We start from the raw sequence: 26,634 nt of genomic DNA, 5'->3' as shown, positions 1-26,634 counted from the left end.
TGTCAGAGCTGATCCCACGGGATCCTCAGAAGTGTGTGCCTCGGACGGAGGCAGTTACACCTGGTCACACAGAACCACAACACGACAGCACGCAGGCTTGCCACGCAGTCTCCAGGACTGTGCAACCCAATTTCCTTGCTATTAAAAATTCACAGTCCATGGTTGAGAACAGCAGCTGCCTTCTGTCCGCAAAGTCAATGCCAATCAAGGCTGCAGAGCAGACTCCCCACAGGGCCTCCTTTCTTTCCCCTTTGACCTACTTCCCTGATAAGTGACTAGCCAGCCAGACGCTGGGAACAAACACGCCCATTATTCTTGGCCCTGGCTGAGGGCTGCCTGCCCATCTGGCTAATCTGCCTGGGTGGGTGGATGCATGGATGGACGGACGGACGGACGGACGGACGGACAGACATGAGGGTTAGTCAAAGTAGCTCCAGTTGTTCCACCTACCCAAGGGACCCAACAGTGAGGCCCTCTGTTCTTCCGGCAGCCTCCACCCGCCTTCTTTTTGCTCCTGTTCCTGACAGTCAAACACATGTTAAGACTGTGTCTAGAGAGGTGCAGCAGGGGGGTGAACACCCAAATCTAGGCTCCTCCTGGCTGTTGCTTGCTAGGCCTTGTCCAGGGGAGCCACGGCAGCAGGTCCTGCAGCCAGCTCTGTCTGGTCACAGGGTCCTCTGGCTTGGTGAATCGTGACCCTAAGCAGTAGGAGTGTGGTTAAGTGACTGCCCCAAAGCCTAGGTGACAAAAGTCAAGACTATCAGGGCCAGGGGTCCACAAAGAGCGGGATGCCCAGACATGGACGGCGAGGGAGCTGCGGGCTTCGGAGAGAGTCAGCAGGGGCGACTCCCAAAGAAGGCCCCTGCTACTGCTGTTTTTAGCCCATTCCACATAATTGGAAAAACATGGGAGAAACCAAAGCCATCTGCTTGTGGAGGCTGCCTCAGAGGGGGCAGGGAGGGAGGCTGGCCCAGGCCAAACACACAGGGCTCTCAGCCTCCAGCTTCCTAGAGTTGAGAATCACCCCGATGGGGGAAATCCACAACACAGCCACCCCAGGCCACACAGAGCCCCAGCGGAGCTGGGAGGAAGCAGACGACTTGCTGCAACATCCTCGGCTGGTCTCACTGCAGCCACCTCAGAAGAGCTGGAGGACAGGAAGCAGAGACCCCAAAGGCAAAGGTCACCTTAGACCCAAATGCTCGTGAGCTCAAAGGATGGGTGTGCAGTCTGTGCTCACCCAAGCAATGTCAGAGGTTTTTTGGGGTTTTTGTTTTTTTTTTTTTTAACATGATGGCACATGCCTGTAATCCCAGTTCTTGAGAAGCAGTACTAGGAGAAATGAATTTGAGGCCAGCCTGGGCTACATACTGGGTTTCAGGCTAGCCTAGGCTACATAGGAAGATCCTATCTTTAAGAAAAAGCTTCATGGAGCTGAGGAGATGGCCCAGTGGGTGCCTTGTTCCGTGTGAGAACCGAGTTTAGATCTGCAACACCCATGTAAATGTCAGGCAGATGTGGTGGACCCAAAACTAGGGAGGCAGACCAAGCTAGCTATCTAGAGTGGCTGGATCATCAAGCTTTGCACTCAGATGAGAAACCCTGCCTCACACATAAGGTAGGAAGTGACAGCGGAAAACACTCAATGTCAGATGCTAGCCCCCTCACAGACATGCTTCTCACTCACTCTCCAGCCACACCAAAGGGGACACTGCTCTCTTCACCTCGCCTCAGGGTCGTGAGGGACACCACTCCACTAGGGGGCTACACAAGCATCTGTCCCTTCTGCCCCCAGTTTACGGGCATTTCCCACTCTCCCATTAAGTGGGGTCCTGACAGAGCTCCCATCGCAGGCCCTACTTCAAGGGAGACTCTGGACTGACTTTCATTTGCTCCAACTCAGGAAAATGCAGGGCTCTCCCATCCCCAGCTCCAGAAAGTGAAGTCCAGGAATTCAGCAGTCATGCCTGGGGCTCTGACAACAAACCGGGAGGGGTACGGAGCTACGGCAGCGGCTCCCACCTACGGTGAGTCCACCTGGAGGAGCACCTTCAGCCACACGCCGTCCCCTCTCCATCAGGCCTGCAGTAACATATGTGTCACAGGAGTCCAGTGACAGCCAGGCCCCCAACCTCCCGAGATCAACACTGGCCTTGAGTCCACGGAATAGGAGCCATGCACATTCAGAATCCCCAGGATGGACACCCACTTTTGTACCAGGTCACCAGCCTGTCTGTCCACTCAGTGAGACCTCTCCAGCCCTGTTACCACCTAACCTTGGCATCTACTTGACTCCAGACATTCTGGGAAGAATTGTTCTCTTGGACTCAAATCAGTGCCTGCCTGGTTCCCAGTTCAAGTTCCAATTCAAATCCAGTCCCTTCTGCTGAGCAGCAGTTATTCCAGCGCTCCATGGAGTGCGGCCACTGTTCCCTTCCTGCAGATGACGCTGGAGCATGGGGAGGCTGAGTCCCTCTCAAAGAAAGCAGCCAGGCCACGGACTAAAGCCTAATATGATGGCTAGGAGAGGCTGGAATTCAGATGCTCTAAGGTGGCTAGTGCGTTTCCTCACCACCAGGAAGAATCTGTACTAGGTTCCTAGTTTCAGAGCAAGATGTTCTACATGCCCATCACTTCCAATGCTCCCTTGGGGAAAGCCTTTCTCCAGATCTCCATTCCTGGTTCCCTACAGATCTGTCCTTTGGGCATGGCTAGCTGCTCATCCGCTTTCCCACACAGCCCACTGTAGACCAGGTCTTTCCATGTGGCCTCAAATGGAAAAGACTTTGAGATTTCACAGATGCCACAGTCATGAGGAGATCCCTAGGAAGCTGGCCACTCCCAACTCTGAGTTCCCTTCTCCACCTGACATTGGGATGATTCCCCAGGTGCTGGTAGAAACCCATAGGCACCATCATGCCCTTCCAGCCACCACTGACCTCCCACTGCTGAGAAACCTGCAGGAAGCCTCTGACCACCAGGACCTCAAGGTCACACCACCAAAGAGGAGAAGATGACAGGATTTACCGGTCTCATTGCTTCACCTTCCCATACCAGTCATATCTTCTGTTTTTGCAATCAGTAAACAGGGCATCTCAACAGGCAAAATCTGTACATAGCACTCTACATAGCACCACACCCTGCAATGTGTAAAGCTATGCACATCAAAGGATGCTCACAGCCTGCAAAGAACACAGTGCATGGATGACAGGCCATGGCTTGTCATCCTTTGTGGTCTAAGATCCCAACCACACTAAAGTTTGTCTCTCAGGCTCAGAGACATGGGGTTGTGTCAGTAGGTCCTCCAAGAAGACCCTAGGCTCCTCAGGGACAGAACCCATTCTCCCAGATCTCCAGATCCCTCAGGAACATGACACATTAAAAAATATTTCAGAAGCACCTGAAATTTATAGACTACATCTTGGGAACAAGCCCTTAATTCTGTTGTTTGTTTTCTTTTTTGGGACAGGATCTCATATAGTCCAGGCTAACCTTCAATTTACCATGTAGCCAAGGATGACCTTGAACTTTTGATCCCCCTGCCTCCACCTCCTGGGTACTAGTGTGATGTGTACCACTACCAACACACCTGATTTGTATGGTGCCTTCGTGCATGATTGGCAAGCAGTCTACCAAGAGCTACATCCCCAGCCTAATTCTGGGTTCTTTATTCTTTCCCCACCTAGCAGCCTAGGAACAGCCTGAGGGATCCAGGACAGAGAGGAAGTCCTGAAGGAGGCAAGGCTAGGAATTACTAAGAAAAGAGTGGACCCTTAGTCCTATTCTCGTACAAAACTCTGGGCACACCCTGTACTCCTTAGGGTTACCCTGGGAGAAGGGGACTCAACTGAGAAAAATACCTCCAACATTGGTGCGATTAGCCCTAAACTGAATGTCTTTTCCACACCCCTCCCCTCAAAGATCAACGTGGAAGAGGAGGCAAAAGACTGCAAGAGCCCGAGGTGGTGGGAATGGCGTTTTCCAGACAGAGCAGGTCAGGTGCTCACATGAACTCACAGAGGCTGACAGCACGCACAAGTTCAAGTCAGACAAAATCCCCGAGCAGATTGGGGGAGGGGGTGGCATGAAGTCCTGCCCCTAGTCAAGAGGCTCTTTGCAACTGATAGCTTCTGAGAGAGAGGTAAGTCAGTTTTCCTCAGTGGCGTGACACTTAGGCAACCAGACTCCGGTGTAGGCCCCATAATCAGGAGGAGTTGTCCAGCACAAACTGGGCTCCACAGTTTATTCGGTGTGTGCCTTGTTTTGTTGTTTTTTTTTAAGAGAGAGAAAGAATATGCAGTTGGATGGGTAGGAAGGTAGGGAAGACCTAAAAAATTCTCAAAACATAAATAAGATTTTGTTTTGTTTTGTTTGGTTTCTCGAGACAGGGTTTCTCTGTGTAGCCCTGGCTGTCTTGGAACTTGCTCTGTAGACCAGGGTAGCCTGGAACTCAGATATCTGCCTGTCTCTGCCTCCCGAATGCTGGGATCAAAGGCATGCACCACCACCACCCAGCATTATTATTATTATTATTATTATTATTATTATTATTATTATTATTTTGGTTTTTTGAGACAGGGTTTCTCTATGTAGCTTTGAAACCTGTCCTAGATCTCACTCTGTAGACCAGGCTGGCCTTGAACTCACAGAGATCCGCCTGGCTCGGCCTCCCAAGTGCTGGGAAGCATAAGATTTTAAGAGGAAAAGAGAATGCTTCCATCTGAGGCATGTTTATGGGGTGTTTTCTTGACTAGTGATTGGTGTGGGTGGTTCCATCCCTGGGCAGGTGGTCCTCAGTTACTAAGAAAGCAGGCTGAGCAAGCAAGCAGGAAGCAGGGTTCTCCCAGAGCCTCTGCTTTGGTTCCTCACTTAAGCTCCCACCCTGACTTCCTCCACTTCATGACAGACTGTGACACTGTGACCTGTGAGACAGATAATCCTTTCCTCCCTAAAACTGTGTTTGATCATCGTGGTGTTGATCGCAGCAGTAGAAACCGAACAAGGACACATGCTTTTTATCTCATCTGGAAACATCTCCCTCCTCTTTATTTTTTTTTTTTTTTTTTTTTTTTTTTTTTTTTTTTTTTTTTTTTTTTTAGACGGGTTTTCGCTGTGTAGCTTTGGCTATCCTGGAGCTCACTCTGTAGACCAAGCTGGCCTCCAACTCACAGAGATCTTTGTCTCCCAAATGTGTGCTACCACGGCCTGGCATCATCTCCCTCCTTTTAACAGTATACCCTAGTCTAGGCATCTGCAACCAAAGTGGAAAAATCTGGATTTAGCATACAAGTCCACCCAACTCCAGGGATGCCCTCAGCCTGTCACACACTCCCACCTGAGTAGGTCTCTGAGGGACACAAAATGTTTTTCTCCTTTGTGCCTGGCATTTCCAACAGTCTTCTAGGAGTGCCTTTCACCTCTAGTGGAGACAAAATTCTTAGGAAAGCAGCAAATGTGACCTCTGGACACTGAGTCATCGAGGAACCTGGCTCCCACAGGAAGGGCAGGGCCAGCTGCTCATCCTGATCTCCCACCCCAGCAGTAGCTACAGTCTGAGTCCCACACTGCAGAGCACACAGCAGGGACCAGGAAACCTCAGAGTCACACCCTGTGCCTGGACAGCAGCTAGGGCCGAGTGAGGACATCCCTGCATCCACACATGCCAACACCAGGAAACAGCTTCTAGGAAGCTGCTTGGACCAGGTGTGGCGGCAGGCGGCTGCCTCCCCTGCCTTTCCTGTGGGTGTGGGGCAATGGTGCAGGAAGCAGGCTCTGTCTGAGAAGAAAAAAGGGGGGAACCAGCCTCAGGATGGCTGCTTTCCTCCCCCGTCATGGGACAAGACCCAGCATCAACCCAGAGAACTATTCTTCCGATCCCCAACTCATCCCCAAGGCCGGGCAACATCCTCTGAGTAGGGTACCAGAAGCGGCTAACTGAGGCACCACAGCAGGAAATTCATCTCCTGGAGATGAGAATGCTGCTCACTGGAGGATAATGACAGCAGGAGCCCCGCCCGAAGGAGCAAATGTTATAGAGTAAGGCCTAAGCCAAAAGGTAGCAGGTGTGTGAATCAGAGGGGAATCCGTGTACATGGTGGCACAAGCCTTTAATCCCAGCACTCGGGAAGCAGAAGCAAGCAGATTTCCATGAAATCGAGGCCAGCCTGGTTTATATAACAAGTTCCGGGGTAGCCAGGGCTCCACAATGAGCCCGTCTTAAAAAAGGACAACAACAGACATGCTAGAGGACAGGAGAAAGGGCATGAAGCCTCAGCCTTACACAAAGCACGACAGGCAATAAGGACACTGAGATCAGGAAAAGCGGGAAGAACGCACCATTGGTTATCCCATACAAAATGACCAGCCCAAGTTTACATTTCATACCTTACTGTATAAAGTAACACTATACAGACTGAACGAGTTATATTTAAGAATATATGTACGTGTATGTGTATATGTGTATATGCGTGTATGTGTTAGACGTATATATATGTATGTATATATATACACACATACACATATATGTGCATGTTAACAACAATTAATGAAAAAGAAGCCATGAAGTTCAAAGAGAGAAAGAAGTGGAATATGGAAGGGTTTGGGGGGAGGAAAGGGAAGGGGGAAATGATGTCATTAGCTATAATCTCAAAAAAAGAAAAGAAGAAAAATATATATTTAAAAGAGAGGAAAACCAGCTCTCTGAGTCAGAAAGAAAACATTCAGTTCGGCTGATCTGGGACCCACATTTGCACATGGGCGTTAATGGGGAGGGAAGAGTCGGGACAATAGGCCACAAGAAAAAAAATAAACAACCACGATGCAGGAAAGCCAGGCCAAATCCCATGTCTGCACTTGTAATGCCCGTGGTGGATACGGTGCTCTCAGCGGACAAAAAAATGGTCCGGAAGGGGAGAACGCGGCCAGGCGCCACGCTGCAGGCTTGCACCCTGAGCGGCGGCCACTGATGCTGCCATCTTTTCATTTTTACAGTTCATAGCTTTTGGTTGAAAACTCAGGACAGCAAACCTTGAGGGTCTGACCATACACTGACATGCTCAGCACTCTGAGGGCACTACTAAGGCAGGACATGGTTTTTTTGTTTGTTTGTTTGTTTGTTTGTTTGGATGAGAGACACAAGACTCCCAAAGAGCTGCTCCCTCAGTCAAACACAGCCCAGAGCTGACCATGAACCCCAGCCCCAGAGGCAGCAACGTTCAGGTCTTCGATAAAGCAAGCAGACCCTTGTGAAGAGGCCACCATATTCACGTTGGGGACACCCAAGCCCGTGACAGCCACCCCCCCTCACCCTCCCCAGGTCGGGCCCCAGCGGTACCAGTGCTCCATCCACCTCACCTGCCTTACACGTCTTGCCATTGTCTTGCAACTGCACACCAGTAGGGCAGGCGCACGAGTAGAAAGGCTCCCTCGGGGACAGCAGGCACAGGTGGGAGCAGCCACCATTGTCCTCCTCACATCGAGTGTGGACTGGTGGAGGAAACAGGACAGAATAAAAGAGAGTTGCAGTGCAGGACACACGATCCCCACCACAGCCCTGCCATTCACTTCCGAATGAGCTGGCATCCCACTACTTCCTCGCCAGTCTTGCAGGACAGCTCTCAGGTGTCCCTCCAGCCCAACACCACGGCACGCTCTCATGATCAGGACCCTTCCCCACAGGCCCCTCTAGCCCTACCTCACCACTGACCACCCACACGCAGGGCCTTCATCCTCGCCAGCTGTTCAGTAGCTTCTCAGAAACCACCCCAGACCTGACCTGCCCCTGGAGGGAAGATTTACCCCACCCAGAGGCTCCCCCTACAAGAAGACAAACTTTCAAAGGCTACTTCCCAAGAGTGTCGCCCACCATGCTTCCACAGAAATCCTCAAGACCTGCTCGTGTGGCAATCCCTAGGAACCCGGGTCAGTGGACTCCTGAGCACTTGTCTCTTTGATCTGCCTGGACTCTCCATCCAGGAGATCTGGATCTGCTCCATCCACCCCGGGTGACCATACCCAGGCCTTCTCTGGCCAATGCACAGCTGGATCTAACCAAGGTCTCTAGACCCCCCTCCTCCTGAGGAAGCGGAGCTCAGCGCCACTGAACCACTACCAACTGCAATGGCTCCTGCTGTGCACCTTTGCCCTCCCACCACTGAGAGTGAACCGCGGGCTGCCCCGAGGGTAGAAGGGTCCAAGAACCTTGGTACTCTTGCCCAGACCAGCGAGAGACCACCTTCCCCTCCTCCTACACTAACTGATGCTTTCCTGGCTTGAGTTCTAAGCCCTAAGTTCAAGCCTTCTATAAAGTGTGGTCAGAAATACGGATCTCTGGTCCCTGTGCAACTGGGTGAGCTTAGAACAGGCCCTTCTCATCTCCCACCCAACCTCTAATCTATCACAGAAGCTCAGCATCACCATCAGCGACTTCTGCTAAGACTCTACCATCTAGGACCCCAGACTGAGAACCAACAACTCCAAACAAGAGTTCCACACATTAGGACTCCACCGGGTCTTCCCAAATGGCACCACCTGCTCTAGAAAGCACAGAACAGCTCTAGAGGGGACCTGTCTGCCACACTAGCCTGCCCGGACTGTCACGGGAAGACACACCATACATGTGCACACATGTAAACACACACATGCACACACATACACACATTCCTCCATCTAGGTCAGCATGGAGAGGTGGCCCCCTGCACAGATACTTCTGCTGGACAGAGGTCTGGCCTGGTCAGGTGGAGGTCTCTGCTCACTCGTGTCCACCTGCTCCCTACTGCACTGCTTGAACCCGCTCAGCCTCATTACACCCCACTGCTTGACCCTATGCTGCCCCAGTGACCTGGGCGAGCCCCACATCCGGGCTAGGCCCCGCCCATCTACCTCCTGTCCCACCTGCCAGCCCTGTCCTGTTATGCCTGCACCTCCTGCCTATCCCCTGCCCCACCCACCCCATCCCCCAGTGCCTGCTCACACTTACAGGGAGGCTGCCGCTCCTGGCTCAGCACCTGAATGTCCATGGGTGAGTAGAGGGCACTGAGGATCTCCTTCCTCTTCTCCCCTGTCCACTTATTGCAGGCGTGGATGGAGCGGGTCTGCCAGTCCGTCCAGTAGAGTGTGTCCCCGGAGAGCGTCAGGGCAAAGGGGTGAGTGAGGCTGCCCTCTACCACCTTCTGCCTGCAGCAGAGAAGGGAAAAAAAAAAAAAAAAAAAAAAAGGCAGAGTGGTCAGGAGACCTCATAGACCAACTCTGCCCCATTCTGGAAGCCCCTGGGCCACCACAGACCCCACTATGTCTCGTCAGATCAAAGGAAAACAGCTGTGAGCAGACCCTACTTGGGTCACTCCAGTCAGCCCTTCCAGGTGTGCATGGGTACTGCCCACACCTGGCCAGCCTCCCATGCCTGTGACAAAAACATTCATGTCCCTGGACAAAGGGACAAAGTGCCCCCTGCATAAGAGAGAAGCATGCACTGCACCTGGACACAAACAGCTCCTGAAACCCTGGGTCCCCAGCCCTGATGAGCAAACCGCTTCATGCTAATTCAGCCAGACGTGCTCCGTCCGAGAGCCGTATCAACAGCAGGGAGACACCTTCAGTCCCTTGTGCTCAGAATGTCCCACACAGTGGACATCCTGTTTAACGAGATTCTGAAGAGTGGTAATAGAAGTGGAATTGAACACAGCCAGCAACCTGGGCTTGCTTAACGACCATCCCTGCTGCAGCGGGCTCTGGCCAGCTGTGTGGCCTTGGGAACTTGCTGTCATCCTCATACAGGAGGTGGTTTGGGGTTGCTGTGAACATTAAATGAACTGGTAAATGTCCCTGGGCATGACTGATGCTATGGAAATGTCACCAATATCACCATTATATTAACTGCCACTCTCATGCCATGAACCCTTGCCCAAGGCTCCCAGGTCAGCAGCGTTCCAGACTCTGGGACAGTCTTGGTCATGCTGGCATCACTTGCTCCCACAGTCCAGTGTCCCCAGACTGGCCTCATTTCCAACTCTCAGACCAGGCCCTGACCTGGCCAACTGTGTGTATTCCCACCCCTCCCCTGAAGATGACAGAACACAGAGCTTCACATCATCCCGACAGGGGTGGCACATTGGCCTTGCCAGTCTCACGACACTCAAGCCTTCAGATGTCCCCTCAGCACCAGCAAGACTGGAGATACAGTGATAGATCATCACACAGCCCCTGGTGCCCGGGAGAGACTAGGGCAGAGGCAGGGCAGAGGCAGCAGTGAACGTCCCAGCCCCATCCAGGCCCAACCCTGACGGGCAACTCTAAAATCCAAAACAATCTGAACACTGAGCTTTTGTTTTTAAGATTTGATTTCTATGTACGTGTGTGTGTATCTGTGTGCAGGTATGTGCATCTGATGAAGCTGCCCAAGGTGGCCAGAGAGGGTGCTAGAAAGGCTTCACAGCATGCGTGCTGGAAGAATCAGGCTGGCAAGAGTGGCAAGTGCTGGCAACCACTGAGCCACAGTTCCTGTCCCTGAACACTGAGATTTTCTCACTGGTTTCACAGCAAACCTAGGCACAGATATGGGTCAGGTGTACTCTCTATTTTTTAATTACTGTGTGTGGTGTGTGTATGGGCAGATGCATGAACGCCACAGCATCTGCGTGGAGGTCAGAGGACAACCTTCTCCACTTCCACCATGTGGGTTCCTGGGATTGAGATTGAGCTCAGTGGTCACACTTGCAGTCAACCATCTCAGAGTGCTACATCTGTTCCCTTCTACCCAGTTTGGGAGGAGTTTTCAACATAGTGCCGTGGGAACAGTCACATTAGCTGGGATGCCGGGTGTGGTACCTGTGCTCCATTCCCAAGTCATCAAGCAATCCTTGCTAAGAGCCCACGGTAAGAGTCGAAGGCCTGAGTTCAGGAGCCTCAGTTCCCTGGGGCAACAGGGCGGAGTGGGGAGGGCACCTCGGCCGCAGGGCACTCACCGGAAGGAGCCGTCCAGGTTGGCACGGTGGATGAAGCTGAGCTTGGCGTCAGCCCAGTACAGCTTTTCTTCCTCCAGGTCGATGGTCAGCCCATTGGGCCAGTAAATTTCGGAGTCCACAATGATCTTCCGGGTACTGCCATCCATCCCTGCCCGCTCGATTCGGGGTGCTTCGCCCCAGTCAGTCCAGTACATGTACCTAATGAGGCGAGGGTAAAGAGACACAAACAGACCTGAGGATTGGTCCCAACCTCTAACAGGCCTGCAAAGCTCACCCTAGCCAGAGATTACGGTTTGAGGAACCAGAACTTTAGGTTTTTAAAGGTTAAGGGATTTCATGCTTGAAATGCTTGAAACAGGAGCATACTACCATCTCCATCACCTCCACCACCTCCACCTCCATCACCTCCAGCATATCATATCACCTCTACCACACATCACCACCTCCTCACACCACCTCCTCCATCATCACCTCTACCTCCATCATCTCCAGCATACCACATCACCTCTACCACACATCACCACCTCCTCACACCACCTCCTCCATCACCTCCACCACAGCACCTCCTCCATCACCTCCACCACAGCACCTCCTCCATCACCTCCACCACACCCCCGCATACCACTACTTCCATCTCCTATATATAAGGGTGGCCTCAAACTCCTGATCCCACTGCTTCCTCCACCTCCCAAGAGCTAAGATTACAAGCATGTGCCACCATGCCCAGATTTTATTTATTTATTTATTTTATTTTCAGGTGTGTGTGTGTGTGTGTGTAAGGGGTGAGTGTGCCAGTATCTGTGGGGTCTAGAAGAAGGTGTTGGATCTCCTGGAGCTGGAGTTATAGCTGGTTGTAAACTGCTCAAAGTGGGTGCTAAAAACCAAACTGAGATCCTCAAGAAAAGACGTACTGAGCCATGTCTCCAGCCCCGAGAAACACAAACTTAAAAATATAAAATGTGCCAGGGAGGGTGGCACACGCATTTAATCCCAGCACTTGGGAGGCAGAGGCAGACAGATTTCTATGTATTCGAGGCCAGCCTGGTCTACAGAGTGAGTTCCAGGAGAGCTGAGCTACACAAAGAAACCCTGTCTCGACTAAAAGGAGGGGAAAAAGATATATAAAATGTAAGGGCTGAGAGATGGTTCAGCAGCAGTTAAGAGCATGGCTGCTCTTGCAGGTTCAGTTCCCAGCACCCACCTGGAGGTTCCCAGCCTCTGGAACTCCAGTTCCAAGGGATCTAACACCGTCTTCTGAATTCAATGTGTACCATACACGCACACATGCACGCACGGTGCACTTACATAAACACAGGCAAAACATTCGTAAACATAAGATAAAAATAAATGAAACCTTTAAAATATATATATAATATATAAGATAGATAAAACCAAAAAAAAGATAGATAGATAGATAGATAGATAGATAGATAGATAGATAGATAGATAGATAGATAGATAGAGGGCTGGAGAGATGGCTCAGAGATTAAGAGCACTGACTGCTCTTCCAGAGGTCCTGAGTTCAATTCCCAGCAACCACATGGTGGCTTACAACCATCTGTAATGAGATCTGATGCCCTCTTCTGGCCTGCTGTCATATATGCTGTATACATAATAAAATAAATAAAATCTTAAAAAAAAAAAAAGAAACAAAATAAAAAAAAAAAGATAGATAGACAGACAGACAGACAGACAGATATGGTTCAAAGCCAGCCCGTCTTACACATTGAGCTTGGGTCCTGCCTGGGATGTAGGAAACTGGTCCCCAAGAAAACAAAACAAGCTGCAGTGGATATACACAGAAAAAACAGAGTGACCCCCAGGAGGGTCTGTGAGGAGGAGGCCCATAGTGAGGGGCCACGTCATATTCCCATAAGACACTGCACTCCACAGAGTGCCTTTACATGTGTTGTGCTCAGACACCAGCATCCAAGATGATCAGACCCAACCCAGTCAGTGCCCAGAGAATATAACCAGAGGGTGTGTACATGGACTGTAGTGTACATGACTGTACAGCAGAGCCCACGGAGAACCACATCAACTCTGAGGACACAGGTTCCCATCCAGGGAGTCCGTGGGTGAGTCATAAAACTCAAAAGTGGCAGACAGTTTGTTCTGCCCAACCCTCTGCAGGGAGAAGAGGGCAGCATCAGAGTGTCCTCTAGAAGCCCACTTCCTACCCCACAGTCCTCGTAAGATGGAGTCCTGTGACACTCCTGTATACCCCAGGCTCCAGGGCTCACAAGTCTTCTCTTGTCCGCGTATTCCCTCTGGTGTCAGGCCAGTCCCCACATATCTATCTTGTCCTCCATTTCTTCTGAGGTGAAATATCATTCATGGAAACCAACCCCAAACTGATCCAGGGACCAGTGTGACCTAGAGCATGAGGAAGGGGCTCAGCTGGCACTCTCCTGGAGTCTCTACAAGTTGGACATGGAAGTCTGAGACAGGAGAATTGCCATGGGTTCCAGGCGAGGCAGAGCTATAAAGATCTGGGGAGAGGAACAGTCCTCTTGCAATAATGGGCATTCCAAGAGCTTCGGGAGTTCAGCTGTCCAGGGGCCCCCTTATTGCTGTGCCACCACCTGTCTTCCCGGCAAGGGTCCTATGTGAGCCAGAACCGTCACCCCCTTCTGAAAGGGCTGCCAGGAAATCCCCCAGCACAGGAGCCGACCCTATAAATGTCCCCTTCTCTGCCCGGCTTAATGGCCAAGCACCCCTCAGGCTATCTTCAGTGTCTCCTACACCATCCTCTGTGTCAACAACTGCAGGGAAAGCTAGCCTACTGCCCCAGGGGACAGCTAGGAGGCTGGCAGGTGGCCCTGTCTCAAACATACAAGTGGCAGCTCCAGACAACAGCCTGGATGTGCATGCAGGGAAGGGCCAAGCTTCATGGGCGTTTCATCCCGCATCGGCAGGGCCAGAACTGGGATGGATTCCCTGGGCAATCTGGAGGCAGGTCCGCCTCAGCAGAGGCCTTCCTTCCCTCCCTGTGCTTCTCCTACAGGCCTGGAGTTAGCCCAGGGCCTTGCCACCCACTGAGAAGGTGAACCTCTCTGACTCCCATCTGGTGTACTATGGCCCAAAGCTGAGGCCAGGTAGCAAAACAAGGTTAGTAATCCACATTTTCCCCCAGTTCCTGAGGCCTACAGGTTTCCTTAAATGGGGAAGCGGTGAGCAGCTGGCTCCGTGGGGACCGGCCCACACAGTGCCAGCACTGTTGCAGTGCGAGCTGGCAGAGCTAGGGCCATCCTCTTCCCCAGACCCGATTCAGGGCCCCGGTGTAGGGCCACAGTGCTGGGGTGTTGCTTCAAGGCAATACAAGCTGTATTTCTCCCCTGAGACCCAGCAGCCCTCTAGGCCCACCCTGATATGCAGCAAGGCTTCTCCACAGCTAGGCTGCTGTAACATGCATGCCCTTCCTGCACCACAGGAAACTGAAAATATATATATATTAAATGGATGCAGCTTTCTTATCTCTTTACTTTCCTTTTGTGTGTGGGTGTGTGTGTGTGTACCATGTACACACCTGGTGCCCACAGAGGCCAGAAGAGGGCATTAGATCCCCTGGAACTGGAATTACAGAGGGTTGTGAGCTGTCGTGTGGGTGCCGGGAATTGAACCTGGGCCATCTATAGAAGAGCAGCCAGTGTCATAGCCACTGAGCCGTCTCTGTGGCCCTCTCTGCCACTCCTGGCTACCTGGTCCTGGGCTGTGCACACTGAGGTGGGCATTTGGACAGCAGCCATCCTTCTCAACTGGGGCTGAGGCAGGATCCCCTCGTCTAAGGACGGCTCCAGAGGGGACCGTGTCCCAGGAGGGCACAGGGCAGAGCAGAGACTCCCACAGCTGAAGGGAGAGCCAAGCTTCTCTTTTCCTCCCTTTCATGATTCCCACTCCTAGCTGTACCCTCAGCTTTCACACATGCACTTAGGAAGCTTGAGATGTCCAGGCAGCAATGGTGAGGTTCACCTTGGCCCAGGAGCAGAGCCACCGAGGCGACCCCGGGGAGGTCAGGTCTCTCCAAGGGAGAAGTCAGGAGCCAGCACACAAACGGACCACTCAAACATCTAATAAGGACCATCAGGGTCAAAGAGGCTGAGGTGACAGAGCCCACACAGCCTAGGTGAGAATGGAGGGTGCTGAGTTCCCAACCAAGTACCTAGCGTCTCTAATACTTTTTTTTTTTAGATTTATTTATTATGTATAGTGTTCTGTCTGCATGTATGCCTGCAGGCCAGAAGAGGGCACCAGATCTCATTACAGATGGTTGTGAGCCACCATGTGGTTGCTGGGAATTGAACTCAGGACCTCTGGAAGAACAGCCAGTGCTCTTGGCCTCTGAGCCATCTCTCCAGCCCCACCTAGCGGCTCTAAACAAGCACGAAGCATCACCCAATCCAGCATTTCCCAGTGCAGTCAGATATCCTTCAACGATCATGGGAAAAGGATAAGGTGCTGAGAGATGGCTCAGTGGCTACAACATTGGCTGCTCTTCTACAGACCGCCCAGGTTCAATTCCCAGCACCCACATGACAGCTCACAACCCTCTATAATTCCAATTCCAGGGATCCAATGCCTTCTCGCCTCTGCAGGCACAGCATGTGCATGGTACACACACAGACCCACGAAAGGAAGGAGGTAAGAAAACTACATACATGTGGTGTCGTTTATGTGTGTTAGAGCAGCAGCAGTCACGCACCCATGACTGTCCTTGCTGTTTTCATATGGCATGATGAGGTCACACCACACCTCTGTATAGATGGGGACACAAACACAGTGCCATGTCACCCTTGCCAGCTGTTCCTGCCTTCAGAATAGACCTCAACCCTAGACACTTTCTGTCTCCAACCCCCTCCGTGCCTGGGCCAAGACGCTGTCCTCCACTGCCATCTGTAACTGCTATGAGGGAGCCGGGCCCAACCCAAAGCCAAAGGAGCCCCATGAACTTGAGTTATTCCCTCCCATGGCTCTAGTCTTCTCTACCCCAGGGCCTTTGCACTGGTCATTCCCCCTTTTCCAAATATCACATGGCTGCTGCCTTCACTCACTTCAGGTCTTTACTTAAAAGGCACTCAGAAGCCAGGGCTGGTGACACAGACCTATAATCCTAGCTGTTCGAGACACAAACGCAGGAAGATTCCAAGTTCAAGGCCTGGCGGCGCTAGTTAGTTCAATGTCAGCCTGGGTAATCTAGTGATATTTTGTCTCCAAATGAGATACAGGAAAAGGTGTACAGGAAATAATACAGGAAACCAAGATGTGGCTTGGTTATAGAGAGCACACGTCTGGCATGTGTAAGGCAAGGACCTAGATTCCATCCCCAGTAGGGAAAATAAAGACACAAGAGGACTTCCTGAGCTCCACGGCTACAACCAGAAGCCTTGAACACTGACCTGTTCCCAGACCCTGCCTTCCTCTCCTCGTGACACTCATTCCTCTCAGACAAACTGCGCCTGTATCATATTCTCCCCCACCCCACCGGCACCCTGTCAGGGCACTGGGACAATGGAGAAACACACAGCTGGAGAACTGGCAATGTTCATGAACGTGGTCGGGAAGAGCTAGAACATTCTGTCCCAGAAGGAGTGGGAAAGCAGGGGAAAGAGACAAGAGAACAGGGGTCCTTGAGGAATGAGGTGCTAGCCTAAGCCTGTTCTGTCAGACTCTCACACAGACCAATCCCTCTCAGCCACAGAGACTCCTGGGATAAGGGCTGACGCCTCCTGGGAAGATTATGAGGACTAGAGGTCTCAGACTGTTCACCAGGTAGCATGGAGATAGTCCTAGAAGATGACCTGAGTTCCATGCAGCTCAGGGTGAGGGACCCACAGGGGCTGGTAGCCAGCCACTGGTGTGTCACCCAGACCAAAAAAAAAAAAAAAAAAAAAAAAAAAATCCCACTTACCTCTGGTGTATATGCACCAGATACACACACCTGCATACACACTTCACAAACACACGTGCCCATCCAAAGGTCCTCGATCACACAATCAGATGTATATGCTCACCAGTGCACATGCACACACGCACACACACAATTACTCCTACTTATCTGTGCACATGTAACAGTCACATACATTCATGTGCACACACTCAATAACCCTTGTGTGTAATCATGCTCACACAAACGCATATACATTCTCACATAAAAAAATCGCATTTACACACATGAAGTATGTCTATGCTTGTACATTCTCATAAACAAATACTCACCACAAGCACAATCAGGCACGGTTACACTTGCACACAATCACCCCTGCACACACTTGTGCATAGACATCCTCACATAACATATTCACACACGCTCATGTAATGCTTGCACACAGGTCTCTCTTATATACCCTCATATATACCTAGGCATGTACGTACACACACACACACACACACACACACACACACACACACACACACACACACACCATCCTGGGCCTTTGCACAAAGTATGTGGCTCCAGAAGACACACACTTAGGTTCCCACACACTCAAAGGCCAGCTCCGTGACAAACAGGTGACCTCAGCCCCATAGTTTGCCCTCACCTGGTCTGCTCCTCAAACTCCCTACATCAAGCAGCAGCGATCCTCCCAGTCTGCATTTCAAACCCTCCAGTCAAGCCCAAGAACACATACACAGACCATGCCAGCCTCTCCTGGCCCAGCTTCTGCTCAGCCTGCAGCTGGCACAGTTAGCCCAGAGGAGCTCACTGAGGAGGTCACAATAAGACAGTACTATCGGGGTTCAGACAGCACCCCAATGCTGGAGCAGCCCAAAGATGGGCTTAGGATCCCTGGCCGCGGAAGTAGGCAGAGCATGGGGCAGTTGGAATCTATCCCACACTGGAACTGGCTGCACAGAGCACCTACAAGACACAGACAAGGTCCACAGCCCACAACATGCTTCCTCATCCGGGAGATCCTGGCTGGCATTTCTCAGAAGTTCTGGGGACATTAAAAATGCTAAAATGTCAGGTGAGTCCAACACAGCCTATGGCAAAAAAAAAAAAAAAAAACAGTATGTGTATCTTGCCCAAGACATCATCTATCTCTCTGTGAGCCTGATTGTTCTCGCAACTGAGCTAGCTTAGAACTTCAGGTTCATGGCTGCCCGAGAACAACTGAGACAAGGGTCTGTGTGCCCCACCTCGGGGTCAATCCTGAAAGAAGAGGGATGTAGAAACGGCAAGGAGTGAACAAGGAAACTGTGTCCATTTGGAAAAGTCTAGAGTGATGATGAAACCAGCAAGCCTCCGCAGCCTGCAGCTGGAGGGCATTCATTCCTTGACTGTTTTCCCTCCAAGCGGCCTTGGTCACTGCCCTGGGCTTTCCAGGGTCACAGTGAGTTTGGCCACACCAATAGGCAGGCAACTTCCAGAATAGACAGAGAAGGTACTGCATCCAAACAGGGACCCATCTCAGCCAACACAGTCATAAAGGGGGATGAGGTACTTGAACTTCCCCTGGGTCGCTGTCCTAGGTGTCGAAAAGAGGGTAAGCTCAAATCCAAGTGCTATTACTCAGGGGCCCCCACCCGTTTTTTGAGACATGCGTGCTGGTTAGTCTTATTTCAACTTGACACAAGCTACAGTCGTTTTGGAAAAGGGAACCTCAGTTGAGAAAAACGCCCCCATTGGCCTATAGGCAGTGGAGGATTTTCTTGATTGCTAATGGATGTGGGAGGGCCCAACTCACTGGACAGTGTCATCCTAGGCTGCCGGTCCTGGGTGCTAGAAAAAGGCAAGCTGAACAAGCGAGGGGAGCAAGCCAGTAGGCAGAGTTCCTCCTGCTCCAGTTCTCGACTCTGGGTTCCGGCCTTGAGTTCCTGCCCTCACTTTACTCAGTGATGGGGTGTGATCTGAGAGCTATCGATAAAGCACACTGTTTCACCCCCAAGCTGCTTTTGGTTATGGTGTTTTACCACAGCAATAGAAATCCAAACTAACGAAGGGTGGTGGCGCATGCCTTTTATCCCAGCACTCGGGAGGCAGAGGCAGGTGGATCTCGGTGAGTTCGAGGACAGCCTGGTCTACAGAGCGAGATCCAGGACAGCCAGGACTACACAGAGAAACCCTGTTTTGAAAAACCAAAAAAAGGAAGGAAAGGGATGGATGGGAGGGAGAGAGGGAAATAGAGGGAGGGAGGGAGGAGGGAGGGAGGGAGGGAGGGAGGGAGGGAGGGAGGGAGGGAGGGAGGAGTCCATGGTAAGACACATTTTCTCTCACTGGGACCTGGAGTTTGACAATTAGACTCTGCAGGTGGCCAGCAAGCCTCAAGGAGCCACATGTCTCTGACTCCGTAGTGCTGGGATTCCAGACATGTGCTACCACAGCTAACTTTTTCTAGGGATTGAAGTCAGGTCCTCATGGTCACAAGCCAGGTACTTTACTAACTGGGCATCTCCCCAGTTCCTGTGTTTTTTACAACAGTCTTTATATTCCAGGTTAGCCCGGAACTTGTGGCAACCCTCCAACCTCAGCCTCCAGAAGGCTAGGATGACAGAGCGAGCCACCATACCTGGCTAAACACGGCATGTTTTATAGTCCAGGATCTGGAAGGGAGCCGATTCCTAGTAAGGGGTTGCTCCCCAGGGTATCTCCTCAGGCTGCTACGTGGGCTCCAGAGGAAACCCTAGCCCCCATGCTCATCCACACACCAGGAGAACAAAGGTTTACCCATGTGCGGGATCCAGGGCAATGGCCCTTGGCTGGTCCAGGTCCTGCCAGAAGAGAACCTTGCGGGACGTTCCGTTGAGGTTGGCCACCTCGATACGGTTGGTCTCCGAGTCTGTCCAGTACAGCTTCTTGCCAACCCAGTCACAGGCCAGGCCATCCGGTGACACAAGGCCGGAGATCACGACGCTCTGTGCAGCAGCTCCAGTCTGGTTCAGGTAGGTCTGTTTGATGGCCTCCTCGCTCACATCTGTCCAGTACACAGCGCCCTTGGAGAACTGGAAGTCGACAGCGGCCGCATCCTCCAGGCCGCTGGCCACAATGGTGGACTCCAGCTTCACTCCACCTGCATCCACAAGGCGCACATCCCGGCGGTTGGCAAACAGGAGGAGCGGTGAGGCTGTGGGCAGAGCAGAGGGTCAGGGCGGCTGGCGGAGCAGGACGGGAACCAGGGACCGCACATGGCCACCGCGGACCCTTCCTCGGGTCCCCAGCACCCAACACCCCTTCCTTCCAGCGGTTCAGAGGCTCCCTTGGGGATAGACCAGTGCAGGGAGAGAGGCAGGAAGACTCCCCAAACTCTGGCTCTGCTGCTCTCCCCAAACTGGAAAGACCACTTCCCCCCCCCCCCCCACACACACACACACCTCAACTTGCTCTCAGGAGTTCAGGTGTGCTCTTCAAAGGTGGGGGGGGGGGGGGATATTTTGTAACCTCCTGGGACTTTTTTTTTCCTCCAACCCTCAGTGGGAGCTGAAGCCCAGGAGCCAGGGCTCCCAGCTCTGAACCACCAAGGAAACCACACACTTAATTCCTAAGCTTTAAGAAGAACCCACAACACACTCCTAGGAAGCTAGCTGTCCCTGGCAGTAGCCCCAGGGCCCCACAGTGAGGCAGGCCACAAAGTGGGGAGCTCCCCACCCTCACCTGGGGGCAGGCTGCTTCTCCTCCCCTCCCCCACCAGGAGAACCCTGGATGACATGAGCTCTGTATCACCACTTGGCTCCACCACCCTCTCCCCTCCCTGAGGCAGAGGCAGCAAAGGAAAGTTCTGGAGAGACAAAAGAGTGAGAGAGAGAAAGAGCCACAGGGGCAGAACCAGAGCATCCTCCTAGGAAGTCTGGGCAGCAGGGACTACCACAAAATAGATGGCTTAGCAGTTAGGAGCACATGCTACTCCTGCAGAGGACCCAGGTTCGGTTCCTAGCATCCACACAGTAGTTCCCAATGGTCTGTAGCTCCAACTCCAGGGGACCCAACACCTCTGGTCCCTGTAGGCACCTTCCTTCATATGCACATACCCACACATGGACAGACACATGTACACATAATAATTCTTAAAAACAAAAACAAGATGGATGACTTCTGAGGAATGATGTCCAATGTTGAGCTCTGAGCTCCACATGCACACATAACTGCACACACATGTGTGCATGTGTGCATTCTCTCTCCCTCCCTCCCTCCCCCACTCCCTCACATCACTATGAATCCATGCGCCCTGCCACTGAGGGCACGAGAGAGCGCTAACTGGCGACAAAGGCTAATAAAGGCTTGGTCAAGTAGAAGAGTCTCTGCCTCAAGAGTGTAAATATGTATTTTCAAGCGTTAATTCTGAATTCCACATCTGTTGCTAGGAGGCTGTTTGTGCAAGTATTATTTTTGAAGCAGAATATGATAAGGCAAGAGGCCAGACCTCTAGGGAGGGGCATCGGTAGGCCCGGGGTATGCTCTATGCAGGGACCCAGGGTCTGTGGTATCCTCCCTGTGAAATGAGTAGGGTTCAGGCCACCAACACAAGGAGGCTCTCCTGGAAACAGCTTGTGGTAAGGCCTCTCCAGGCCAGGGTCAGCTCCACTGGACGTGAGGTCCTGAGCTTAACACTAGCCTGGATCCCAGCTGCCAGATCGGATTTTTTTACCACCTGCTGAGCCTCAGTTTGTACACAACACACACACACAGACACAGACAGACAGACAGACACACACACAAAGACACAGACAGACAGACACACAGACACACACACACATACACGTTTTGACCTGGCATGGTGGCACATGCCCAGGACATGAGACGTAGAAGCAGAAAGCACAGAAGTTCAAGGTCATCCTTAGGTCTGTACCAGTTTAAGGCCAGTCTGCCTCAAAACAATGACAGCAAAGGGTTAATGTTTTGAAAAGGCACAGCTGACAGCTGACCAGGCCAAATTCCCTATGACATATGACAGGCTCCCTTGGTCCACCCTATGTCCGCAGCAGTTTAATCTTATATATACCCCTTCAAAGTAAGAACATAGACATCCCATACCTCCAGAGATTTTCAGCACCCACAACCAGAGAGGGGAGCTGATAGCTCAGAATTATCTCTGACAGGTACATATCTATTGCTCCCAGGACTCCATCAAATCAGAGAAAGACACCAGCCCAGGCCCCCTCCTGCCTTGGGCACCAGGCCCTGTGGTCAGTTTATCATCCCTGCCATAGCAGAAGTAGGACTGAAAACCCCAGTGCCAACAATCCCATTTTAACCCTGTAAGTAGATCCAGTATTTATATATAGAATTCATAACCAAGGGTTTCCCTTCCATTCCAATAGCCCATGTTTTACACTGTTTACATGGTTACCCCAAACAAGGCCCAATTCCAGATAATCCAACCCTTTGCTGCCACCCCAAAATAAGGAGCAATCCTGGCCCATGCCTTATTTATAATCACAAACCATTATATGGGCCTCCAATGGCTCGAGGCGAGCGTGGGAGCCTGTGCACACATGGTTGATGGGGGTGGGAGGAGGTTCTATCACCAACCCAATGGAAAAGGCCAAGCCACAGAAAGAATAAGGGTTCACATACAAGAAGACACCAGCTTAGCTGGAGAGCATGCACACACATGCACAGTCACACAGTCTCACACCACCTAAGCAAGGTGCCCCAAGGAGGTGGTACTGGCCATGGGTGCACTCTGCAAGCTTTTCTGGTGGGGGGCTGGAATCTCAAAGAAGGAAGAAGGCCGGACAGTGGTGGTGCCTGCCTTTAATCCTGGCACTCAGGAGGCAGAGGCAGGTAGATCAATGAGTTCAAGCTCAGCCTGGTCTACAGAGTGAGTTCCAAGACAGCCAGGATTGCTTCAGAGAGAAACCCTGTCTTGGGGGGGAAAAAAGGAAGAAGACACAGGAAACAGTGACCACATCCCAGAAAGACATCAAGCTACAGCTATCCCCTCAAATCTATGGATTCTACTAATAGGTTCTGTGGAATGACATTCTGTATGCTGTGAATGTGTGTCGCTCTGATTGGTTGATAAATAAAATGCTGATTTGCCAGTAGCCAGGCAGGAAGTATAGGCGGGTAAGCAGACAAGGAAAATTCGGGGAAGAAGAAGACTGAGTAGGGAGTCACCAGCCAGACACAGAGGAGGCAAGATGTGAAGGCAGAACTGAGAAAAGGTACCAAGCCACATGGCTAAACGTAGGTAAGAATTATGGGTTAATTTAAGTGCAAGAGCTAGTAATAAGCCTGAGCTACTGGTCATACAGTTTGTAATTAATATAAGCCTCTGTGTGTTTATTTGGGTCTGAGAGGCTGCAGACTGCACAGGACACAGGAAAACTTCCAACTACAAATGGAACACACCTCAGCTCCTCAGCATCTAAGCTTTGAATGTCTACCAGCTTGGGAGTCTCACAGGATCACCTGCATACAATCTTGCATCCCATCCACAGGGCCAGAACTCCAAGTGGACCCAGGACTTGTTACTCTGGCCCCACCCACTTTCTTTCATCTGTCTGCCCACCCAATGCTGCCCACACAGTGCTTCCTACCCCCACCCCCTCCCACTGCCCATAGGAAACAACTTGGAGACTTTTTTTAATGTGTGTGAGTGAGAGAGAGGGGGGGGGAGAGGGAGAGGAAGAGAGGGAGAGAGAGAGAGAGAGAGAGAGAGAGAGAGAGAGAGAGAGAGAGAGAGAATATAAAGTGTACTCCTGTAATCCCAGGGAAGTAGAGGCAGGAGGATCCCTGGGACTTACTGGCCAACTATTCTAGCCAAATCAGTAAGTTCCAAGATTCATGAGAGACCCTGTCTCAAAAAAACACTGATTGGAGAAGACACTGACCTCTAGAAAAGAACATCAGATCTCCTGGAGCTGGGTTACAGGTAGTTGTGAGCTGCCTGATGTGGGTGCTAAGAACCAGATTCTGATCCCCTAAAAGAAAGCCAGCAGTGAACTGCTGAAGCATCTCTGCAGCCCAGTTTTTTTTTTTTTTTTTTTTTTTTTTTTTTTTTTCCTAAACAGAACTGGCAGGACAATGCATAGTCTGCAAAACCCCCAGGAATGTCACCGTAAACCATGAACTTTAGACCGGCTGGGGTGGTAGGCGGTGTTCCACCTCCAAGCTAGGAAGCTCTATGCCTCTCTAAGAAGCCATGTTCAGCTAAATGATGGAAACCAAAATGAAAGCTCAAGAGAAGCTGAGGCCTGGTCCCTCATCTCCAATTGACAAGAATAAAGGTAAGCCATCTTGAGGCACAGAAAATGCTCACTGCTGCGCCACTGACAACATTCTTCTATTTTTTAACAATTTTTTGTTTTATGTACATTGGTGTTTTGCTTACATGTATGTCTGTGTGAGGACACCAGGTCCCCCAGAACTAGAATAACAGATGGTTGTGAGCCACCATGTGGTTGCTGGGAATTGAGCCCAGGTCCTCTGGAAGAACAGTCCATGCTCTTAACCAAGCCATTTCTCCAGCCCTGACAACATTCTTAGTCAAGGTAAAACAAAGTGCCAACACAACTTTAATCCCAGCACACGGGGGAGGCAGAGGCAGACAGATCTTCGTGAGTTCAAGGCCAGCCTGCTCTATATAGTGTGTCCAAGACAGCCAGGGATATGTAAAGAGACCTTGTCTCAATAATAATAATAATAATAACAACAACAACAACTAATTAAAATAAAAGGATGTACTAACACTCAGTGGTCCACGGTTCCCCAAAGCCTTCCCCACCTGCATGTCCCACCTGAGACCTAGCATACAGCAGGAGCTGGACCACCGCACCTGCCTCCTGGCCAATCACACCCAAGCAACTATGACAGCCATGACCTCAGCCACAGAATCTCACTTCTTCCCAGGGGCTCTTTCCCAGCTAAGGCTGCTCTCAGTGACATGATCAATAGAAAGGAGCAGCTTGATGTTTATAAAGCATAAACCCTTAGGTCTCTTATGACCCCTCCTTCCCTACCAACAGGCTGGCCTTTAATGGGAACCTTAGCAAACACGAAGACTGGCCTCCTCCCTGCCTCCTCCTGAGCTCAGCTTCCTATAGCCCTCTCTACCCATCTACCCACCCATCTACCCGTTCCTCTTTCTGTCCATGTATCCATCTCTCCATCCACGCATCCATTTACAGGCCTCTGGACCAGCTGAGCCAGGAAACCCCCTCATCTGGCCACAGCCCCCATTCCACATGCACCAGAACAGCCCCAGTCCCTGCCATCTTCTATCAGGCCACCTCCGGGCCATCCCCCATTCTCGCCCTAGAGTCCTGACACCTGACCTGGGGGAAACAGACCCTGAGCCACACTCACCTCTTTGGAGTATGCATAGCTGATAAGTCCAGCAGGGCCCAAATCACAGCTGGCCAAGGCGATCATTTGTGTCAAAACCAAAACAGCCATGGCCTGCACATCCAAAGATGTGACCGAACACATCAGAAAGATGATGTGCCGCCCGGACAACAGAGGCTGATGGGACTCTGAAAAGCTTTTGTTGTAACAGAGTTGGGGAACCCTCAGGAGCACAAAGAACACAAGAACAGAACCTGCTGTGTTAGCAAGGCAGTGGGAAGAAGCTTCCAGAATATCACAAACCCTACCTTGGACTGGCCAGAATGGTAAGCTGGCCACACTTACATAATGGCCTCTACAGAACAAGATCATCTCTTCACAGCAGGTCCTCATACCCCAATTCCAACCCTCTCTGTTCCAGGCAACACTGGCTCCCCACAGCTGCCTCTGCATGCAAACACCCTCACTGCAGGCTGGAGCTTGCCCTCTGCCTCTCACCCAGGCACACCGCACCCATTTCTGCTGCCCCTCGGCACCTCACCCAGTCTCTCCAACACCCACACGTTCTTACACTCACACACACAACTCACTTTCATTCTCAAACACATACAGCCAAAAGCATGCCAGTACACACCCGGACAAGAGCACACACACGCATGCACACACATTCACTGCACCAGAGGAAGCCTTCATTAACTCTGCAAGTTAGGAAAACTTCCCGGGCAGGAACCACATTTCAAAGGTCAGGGAAGCAGGCGAGCAGGAAATATAAGGGGGGGGGGGGGGGGGGCGACGACAGGAAATAAGAAATCACTTGCAAAAGATAAAATGAGTAAGACAAGTCAACAAGATAGCTCAGGAGGCAAAGATGCTTGATGCATAAGCCTGGCGGCCTGAGTTCAATCCCCCAGACCCAAATGAAGGTGAAAGAAGAAATGTACGCCACAAAGTTGTCCTCTTGCCCCCACCCAAGTTGCATCTCTCTCTTTCTCTCTCTCTCTGTCTCTCTCTGTCTCTCTCTGTCTCTCTCTCTCTCTCTCTCTCTCTCTCTCTCTCTCACACACACACACACACACACACACACCCCTGCACATGCACACAATAGTAATAAATATATTTTTTAAAGAGAGGCCCAGCAGTTAAAAGCACTGACTGATGCTGGCTCTGACTCCCAGCAACCACCTAGCGGCTTACAGCCATCTATGATTCTAGCCTCAGGGATCCAACACCCTCCTTCTGGCCTCCGTGGGCACCAGGCATGCACATGGTACACAGACATACACGCAGACGAAACATAATACGCATAAAGAAAGTTTTAGAGAGAATAAGGCTGCTGGGTCGGACACTCTGAAGAATGGGGCTTCCCAGTCTTCACTAAAGAGTGACATGGGCTGGAGGGTCCCCACTGTGCCACAGCAGAGTCAGGGGCTGTGCCTGACATGAGGC

General features: G+C 51.4%; 1 protein-coding gene across 1 annotated transcript in view; it reads right to left on the bottom strand.

Moving 5' to 3' along the window:
• Positions 1–26,634, bottom strand: part of Lrp5 (LDL receptor related protein 5) — a 106,684-nt gene that overhangs the window by 55,917 nt on the left and 24,133 nt on the right. Inside the window, exons 2-5 of the mRNA XM_028871616.1 lie at positions 19,630–20,026; positions 10,962–11,159; positions 8,978–9,174; positions 7,354–7,485 (exon numbers count right to left, since the gene is read on the bottom strand). Of these exons, the coding sequence (XP_028727449.1) occupies positions 7,354–7,485; positions 8,978–9,174; positions 10,962–11,155 (523 nt within the window). The 5' untranslated portion in view covers positions 11,156–11,159; positions 19,630–20,026. The remainder of the gene's footprint in view (positions 1–7,353; positions 7,486–8,977; positions 9,175–10,961; positions 11,160–19,629; positions 20,027–26,634) is intronic.

This window comes from Peromyscus leucopus, chromosome 1 (assembly GCF_004664715.2).
Source record: "Peromyscus leucopus breed LL Stock chromosome 1, UCI_PerLeu_2.1, whole genome shotgun sequence".
Taxonomy (NCBI): Eukaryota; Metazoa; Chordata; class Mammalia; order Rodentia; family Cricetidae; genus Peromyscus; species Peromyscus leucopus.
Note: the sequence above shows the minus strand (reverse complement) of the source record. Positions and strands in the feature narration are given on the sequence as shown.